This window comes from Calonectris borealis, chromosome 4 (assembly GCF_964195595.1).
Source record: "Calonectris borealis chromosome 4, bCalBor7.hap1.2, whole genome shotgun sequence".
Lineage (NCBI taxonomy): Eukaryota > Metazoa > Chordata > Aves > Procellariiformes > Procellariidae > Calonectris > Calonectris borealis.
This window is the reverse complement of record NC_134315.1, coordinates 36,733,759-36,742,182: the sequence shown is the minus strand read 5'-3', so window position 1 is coordinate 36,742,182 and position 8,424 is coordinate 36,733,759. Positions and strand designations below refer to the sequence as shown.

General features: G+C 36.3%; 1 protein-coding gene across 1 annotated transcript; it reads right to left on the bottom strand.

The window, feature by feature from the left end:
* Nucleotides 1-3,000: 3,000 nt before the first annotated feature.
* Nucleotides 3,001-8,266, bottom strand: CCDC110 (coiled-coil domain containing 110). Its single transcript, XM_075149761.1, has 6 exons — nt 8,191-8,266; nt 7,841-7,893; nt 6,512-6,577; nt 5,738-5,848; nt 4,557-4,971; nt 3,001-4,451 (listed from the first exon to the last, which is right to left on the bottom strand). The coding sequence occupies exons 1-6, from the start codon at nt 8,264-8,266 to the stop codon at nt 3,001-3,003; spliced, it is 2,172 nt and encodes a 723-aa protein (XP_075005862.1).
* Between the last annotated feature and the right edge of the window lie 158 nt (nt 8,267-8,424).

Here is an 8,424-nt window from a genome sequence, read left to right as displayed (position 1 = left end):
ACCAAGTTAGTCACATGTGACCCACAGTGAAACTAAGGTCATTGTTTCCCTTTGGTAGAATTACAACTTGTACTTTATTTCAACTATAAATTTGTGCAAGAACTGTCTTAAAAAGATATAATTTTTAGTTTTGATGACCTTCTCAAAATGACCGATATCAAGCATTGTTCAAAACCAGACCACAAGCAGGCTGTCATGAAGGGAGGATTCATCTCTATTTACCAGCATCTATTTACCGCTCTTCCTCAATTTCCTGACAACTGTAAGTGCTGCCATATTCTCCAAGAGCAGCTTAATTTCACTTTGCGTACATGGAAGGTTCCTAACGAATCTGATCTGGCTTTCAAGCTAGCTTCTTCTCAGATGGAACTGTGACCCTAAATGTACATCTTACCTCCATCTTAATAATTTTTGTCAGGTTTTTATATGTAGTCCAAGAAATTAGTTCATGTAAATCAAAGCTAATTTATTATTTAAAAAAAAAATTCTTAGCATGTATTTATCCAAATTATTACATGAAGACAAAATTTCTTTATTCATTTTTATTAAAGATTTATCCTACCACTGTATAATATTCATGAAATTGTATCCTTACTGTTGTTCACAGGATAATATTTTTTAAAGAAATTCCAGACTGGATCTCACATTTCCTCACATCAATGAAAATAAAAATAAAACCAAGAATTGTTGATCAGGTCTTCCAGCATGTGTTGAAGCATAAAAGCCCTTATCTTGAGATCAACAGGACCCAACAATATTTTGAAATATTAATTTATACAAGAATTTTGATGTTTTGTCTATCTAAAGACCTATAACAGAATTCCTTCTTTCTTTGTTTAGACTTTGTATTAGATAATGGTACTGATGCTGACCTCAGGTACCTTAGTGTCATCTTTGTACGGAGTATCTATGGAGCATTTGCCATGTTGTTCACTTGTGAAGTCTGCAGACACAGCATTCGTAGGTAGATTGAATTGTTCTGTACTTCCTCCTAACTGCTGTTCTGATGAAGTACAGCTGATGAAGACTGCTCTGAAGTTTTGCTTTATGTCCTTCTGTCTTTTCTCTTTTTGCAATTCTTCCTCTTCTATTTTCTTCTGTATTTCAATATCTTCAATAATCTTTCATTCACTTACAAGATGGAAATACTGAAAGCTGATTAAAATGTATGGAGCTTAATTTAAAAAAAAAAATCAATCCAGCTTGTTTGAGAATATGTTAGTGTATGTGGACTAGCCTCGTGTGGGCATCATGGGAGCCAATAACTTCACCTGATAAGTCCCCACCAGGAAACGTGTGGTCCCAAGGAGCTGACACCCAATTCTAGCTAGGGCCTCAGTATGTTGTTTTAATACAAATGATAACTGTGTCCCTTGGCTTCTTAGCAGTACCTTTGACTGTGATGGTGGAATTTAGAACTTTCTTAAATTTCGTTACCCAGTTATCTAAGGTAAGGAGGACATTAGACGTTACTTACATTGTTTTCATAATAACCGCTTCCCTATATCCTTACAGTAGCCAGTCACCTTTATAACTGATTCCGACCACAATTTAATAGTTACAATCTGAAGCAACTTCATGTTTATGCAAGCATTAAATGCCATTAAACACCTGACCATCTACTCAATAGCCCAAGTATTTACCATTTTAATGTCCATATTGACTTTGGCTGTGCAATGCAAAATTGTGGCATAATACTTTTGCCTATCTCCAGTAAAAAACCACAACAAACCCTTTTGTATCTTTTAAACATTTTTTACAGGAAAAAGCATTAAGAACTAGACTTAGATCTTTAATGTAGTTTTTAGTAGTTCTACTACATGTATCAGTCATGAAACAAAAACACGCTCTATTACATTTACAGTGCTGTATTACAAACCAGATAAATAATTGTTAATTTGCTGCAATCAGTCTTTATGAATTATTGGAGAAATAGGAGGAAGTGGATTACTTCTATGTCTCTGAAGAGATCATGCCCTTTATTGCCCAGGAGCTTGAACACTTAGTGTTGTACTAATAGGAAAGTGAAGATAAATAATTACCTCTAAGTCTGTTCTGGAAACACCATTAACTAATTACATGTTTTTACTTTCATGGATTTATTTATTAAGGAGTGAGTAAAAAAAGAAGTTCCAAAAAAAGTCCTAATAGTGTTGTAGAGACACTGCATACAGGCAGCTTCAACTGCACAGAATATTATATGCAGTATTTTTGAGAAATTCTTCTCACCATAGTCCCTTGGCTGAGAAAATCAGAGTATTTGTGCAGTGATTATATCTAAGAGGATAATTTTTGCACCTTTCATAGGTATGACCATGTTCTCTGAATATGTTTACACCGAAAATGTTAAAACTCATGTTTTAACTAATAAGCTTTCTAAGTCAGTATCTAGTATAAAGAGATAAAGGGTACCTTGTGTTGGTTAAACATAGACCAGAATTAGATGTAATCTAAAACATACGTAAACATAGATTAAACTTAATTTAGGACTTTCAGCATTTCACTTTCAACAGTGAAATGTTGTGGCATGTATTAAGCTGTTCAGCTAAAAGGTTGTGAAGATTCCCTTCTCACTCTGAAATCCTAGGGACAGAAATCTATCATCTCCTGTAAACTGTCACAGTTTCATTAAATTTCTTTATACTACTTACATTGTGTAAGGATTTGCTTTTGTGAATCTGTGAAATTCAGCCAAGTATCAAAAAACCAGGCAGCTCTTTTTAGAACATAACAAAAACATGGACATGACTGGACATCAGAATTGTATATGTTTTACAAAAGAAAATAGTTTATTACAATTTATTTGAAGCAATAGACTGTTGTAGATTATCAGGAATTGCCTGGAAAAGAAAATCGGCTAATAAGATATTGCAGAATAAAGCTCATACTTTGTGAATCATATTCCAAGGCTTTATACTTAGAACAGAAATTTCTGTACAAATTCTAGTGGAATATTCAGAGTATCAGTTATATTGCATAGTATGAGTATCATGGTACCTGTTAACCAGGTTTCCTTTGCCCACAGACTAGAGCTGTAGCTTGGTGTCGGAGATAAATATAATCCTCATGCAAATGGGAGAACTGCAACTGTAATACATCTCTCTCATTTTCAGTAGTCCACAGGACATTTTCTAATAGTAAGCGTTCTTCGGTCAATTTTCTAATGTCGCTTTCATATTTGGAAGTGAATTGTCTATATTCCTGCAGTTCTTTCTTAAGTAACTGATTTTCCTCTGTGATGTTTGTTACTGCAGTTGATAACTTCTTGCATTCTCTGTTTGCACTGGTCAAGTTAGACTTTAAAAGATCAATATCTGCTTTTGCATTTCGGAGTTCAGTCATGAGTTTCTTTTCTGTATAAGCTTTATCTGATTGGAGTTTCTCAAAGTCCTTCTGCAGCATCTGTTTAGTATCAGAACATTCCTGCAGGGTCATTTCAAGGTTAGTTTTTTTGGCTTCCAATGTTTGCATTAACTGAAGATAAGTTTCCAGTTCAGATTTCGTCGCGGTTTCTTTTTCTTTTATTTGTTGCATTTCACTCTGATTTCTTTCAAGCTCTTGCTCTAGGAAACTGTTTTCTTTTGTGAGCTGGGATATTTCTATCTTAAGTTTTTTATTTGTTTCTTGTAACTTGAAGCATTCCTTTTGCAAGAACTTTAGGACTGCACTGAGCCTCTCTCTTTCACAGGTAACAGCAGACATCTTTTCTTCTACTTTCTGGTTCCTAATTTGAAAATAATATTGTGTCTGTATTGAATGTTGGTTTCCATTATGGAGTTGATTCCTTTCTTCCTCAGGGATGTTTTTCTGGTTTTGGAGTTCTTTACATTTTCTTAAGAAGTTCTTTGGTTCCTTAATATGTTCCTTGTTATCTTCTTGTGATTTAACCAACTGGATTTGCACACTTTTCTTTTCTTCAGCTAAATCCTTAATTTGTGTGTTACATTTTGATATTTTTTCTTTTGAAGACTGTATAGTAACAGTAAGAAGTTCCACTTTGTTCTTGAGTGCTGAATTTTCATTTGGAAGATCATGTACTGTTTTTTGCAAACGCTTAGAATTTTTCAGGGACTTTTGCGATGCTTCAATTGTGCCATCATATTCAGAGACTACTTTGATTTCACTGAACTTCTGAATTCCTGGCCTCAGTAATGTTCGATTTAAAGTAGTCTGTTGTTGTTCTTTTTCTTTTTTTAGTTGCTCTTTGTTATCAAGCATTAGTAGCTTATCTTTCACCATCTTGGAAAAAGAATTAACCTGGAATCTGTCACCTTCACTGTAATTGATGCTAAATTCTTTATGTACATTTTTGCTTTGAGATTCTGCTTTTTCACTGTATACTGTCGTAGGAGACCCACCCCATACATTGGCAAATTCTGAGTCTTTATAAAATTCTTGATCAAAATAGAGGCCATTTTCTTTAACTGGAACTAAACCAATATGTGATTCATCTAAAGAGGTCACAATTTCTGCACTTTCTTGTAAGTTATTTATTTTTTCTCTGTATAAAAAGCCAGATTTTTCTGTATTATCTGCTAACAAATCCAAATCATTACGAACTGACTTCTGAAATTCTTGTTTCAGCAACTTGGTAGTGTCTTGGTAGTTAGTAGTGTCTATTTTATGAAATTCTTTCCCAAATTTGGGAAAAGGTATATGATGTTTAGATTCACTCAAAATTACCTTCTCATGGGCAGCATTCAACCTTTCTGTCTCCAAATCAGTGCTAGATAGCAAATATCCACATCTATGTTCATTTTTTGTTGCAAGTATCCTGTTGTTTCCAAACAGATCTTCTGAATTTTCAACCTTTTCAGTTGCCATAGTTTTAAGTGAAATCTTGTGTGGAATACTTATATCACTGACAACATTTCCAGTATTGGAATTTGTTTCCACATGGTCATCTGAACAGGGTTGTTGATCATGATGAACTTTTCTCTTAGAAGGCAGTGATTCACGGTTTTCCATAAGCTACCCCACAAAATTAAAAACAAATGTACAAAACTGTCATGTTATAAAAATTGCGAAACATTGCAGTACTGGAAGCATAAGACAACTAAACTGTCTTATATCAAAGCCACTTATCAATCAAGATGTGTACAGTTTACCTCTGCCAATGCCATTTACCCATTAAAAGAATGTAAATAATTATCGTAGGCCCCATTTCATTCAGTACTGGGCTTTGGAGCAAGCACAAAATACCAAGTAAGTGTCTTAAATTGATTAAGTATATTTCCAGCAGAGGAGAGACTATAGCTTGTCTTTGATTGTTTTTGTCATTCCAGTCCCTATGAAATAAGGGCAAACTGGAATTCACATGAAATATAGACAGAAAAAGTGAAGTTTATGCAGCATTTCATAGGAGAGGGACAAAATTTATTCCCTCTTCTCGTTTCTCTCTCTTCTCTCCTTGACTCTCTGCCCTGTCTCCCTATATGCTTTGCATTGCATTCCATGCCCACTGAAGATAATCCAAATTAATTTGGGGAAAACCAGGTTACAGTTTTACCTGTGCAGAAGAGAAACTGAGTTTTAATTATAATGGATGGGAGGGAATAGTATATGTAATTATGGCTAAAGTTCTGCTACCCAGAAAAATCTCAGGCAGAAAATACCGTTGTTTTTTTTTTTAAATCCAGAATACTCCTTGGATTATTTTCCAAAAAACACATCACTCTCAAAACCCAAGGTCCAGCTAAAGAATAACTTGTTTGTAGGTAAAAATTGTTAAACATACCAGAGTTGCATCACTTGGTGTGCAAGTCATCAGAATCTTGTCTGAACTACATAGTGGAGTTTTCCTTTCAAATATATTTTTATTTAATATCTCATAGATTTTAGACTGTACCTGAAAAAGATTGAGGTTGTTTACAGAAAACTTAAATGTAGAAATATTTAATTTTCCAAAAATACCCTATTACTGAGGAAGTTCTCTCTTAGGAAGGACAGACCAGATGGAGGGGGCATGTAGGAATATGGAATTGTTTATAACCAACAAAATGTAAAGCTAAGTGTCCTTCCAGCATCAGATATTTAGCTTTTATATAAAGAACCAGATAAAACGATGGCAGAAAAATGCTCCTCAAAAGGTGGCTTAGCATTTTGTGAAACATGGCGATTTGCGACAATAGAACAGGTTCTGCTGACAGTGACATAATGTAGAATTAACTTCTTTCAAAACAACAGAGCTTCCTTCAGTTTACAGTGATATAAGTGAGAGAAGGATCTAGTCCTTCCCTTTTTTGTTCCTAACTCAGTTTTGGTTTTCCTCTGTTTTTCTAACATTTTGAAATAGTTTTTATAAGCCCCCAAATAATACTGTGACTAAGAAAGAGCAAGAACCTAGAAGTGAGATTATCTTATCAGCTATTTTAAGATGGACAAATGATTAAATGTGTACTTAATGTACACAATAGTCTAAGAATAGATATTACTTAAAACACTTATGGCAGTATCTAAAAATGCAGCAGGAGGCTTTTGTATTTTAAGGGCATTTGTTTTCTACTTTTACCGTGCTAATATTCTCCACAGTTTGTCGCCGAAGCGTCTGAAATGATTCCAGCTGTTGCTGAAGAATCTAAAATGTATAAAATAAATATCAGAAAATTGGTAGGCAGGGTTTTTTTTGCTGTTTTGTTTGTTTGTTTTAAATATTGAGATGAGTTAGGATATTTTCTCAGTTCAAATTATGTTTCTTTTCCAGTGCAAGATTGTTTTCACCCAGCCTGAGTCAACAGGAGTTCATCAAATGCTTCTTTCACCATTCAATAGCCATTTAGAAACTTAGTTGCAATATTGGAAGGATTTCAGCATCGTTCTTCACAGATAGTTGCTCATGTTACAGAAAGCACTGTCAGATCTGGCATTACTTCGGATCTTAGTCTTTGCAGTGAGACCGAAGGTGCTTCTGTTAGAATTCATACTCCAGCTCCAAAAATCATCTTTCTGGTTTAGACTGTGGTGTACTGATTGGATAACATGAGAAAGTTGGACTGTTTCTGGAATTAGTAAAGGGAAACCCTAGTATTCTGCAATAACAGAAATAATATTGGCTAAGTTTAATGACTTAGAAGTGCTCTAAAATAAATAGTGCAAATTCTTTACATAGATCAAAGGATTTTTCTCTGAATGAATCATGCTTAGGTCACAGAAATTCAGAAGCTCAATGAAAATCTCAGCTAAAGGAATGAGCATGTGCATAGAGCAAAATTTGTCTAGCTTTCCATGTGTTCTGCTTTGGAAGAAAATTCCCCAAAACATGAAAGAGGAAGAAAATAGGCAGGCAGAGAAGTACTGTACATCATATACCTGAGTTATGCAGCTATACTAATATTAAAACGAAAACCCAAACATACTTTGCTAGTCATTATTCAAGTAGAAATTGTAGTTTGCAAGTAATGCTCTCAATTTCAGAATACTTCAGCAAGTCTGATTTCTTACTGAAAAACATCAGTAAAGAGTGACAGCTCCTATTGTATGGTCCTAGCCCTGCATACAGTTAGAAGTGTATTGAAACAAACAACCACTGTATTTATATTCATATTAACCACTTTGCTGAGCAATGTAGAAGAGACTAGCTTTAAATTAGAGAATCTATGAATACTGAGAATTAACAGTTCACCCGAGCAGCTCCTGCAATAAGGCACCTGCAATCAGCAGCTAGCCTGAGCTGCTCTTGCTGCTCTGGTGAAGTCTGGTGCAGGCCAGTTTGTCAGCGGTGTTTTGGCACTAGGCACATCCATACACTTAAATAAATAGACCATACGGAAATTCTGGTAGCTGAGACTATTTATGCCTAGTCATCCTCCTCCCGTTTGCAGTCAGAATGAAACCAGCTTACTTTCAATGTTGTTTGCGGGTCAATTGGGTCTTCTGCTCCTACTGTGTGATTATCTGCAAGTAAAAATGACACTTCTACAATTAGCAGTGCTTGAAGTTCACAGGGAGAGGGATTTCAGCTCTAACAAGGGGAAACTGAGAGAATTCAGGCTTGCTATTCAGCCTGAGGAAGGACATAATTGCTTATTTCTCCCGCTCTGGATTGTCTGAGCCCTGCTGCAGGTCCTGGCACAGGCGGGATCATCTGCAGGAGAATTAGCGTCTGCAAGGTCCCTGAGGAAGCAGCCCTGGCGCTCACCAAGAGCCAGTATCTCTTCGAAAGGGGTGAAGCAGCCGAGGCAAAACATGTACCTCGAGGCACCTCTGTCACGGCCACGCGGGTCAGGTGTGGGGGCTGGCCGCCGGAGAAGGCGGGGCAGCCCCTCATTCCAGCACTGGCTCCCCTCTGCACCGTGTGTCCATCATTTTTCCGATGCCGGGGGGCTGCTTTGGCCACACCATCCCAGCCCTCCCTGAAGAGCAGGAGGGGGGACAGCCCAGCGCGCTGGTCCCCTCACCGCGCTGACGCAGCGCGGCGTGCTGCCC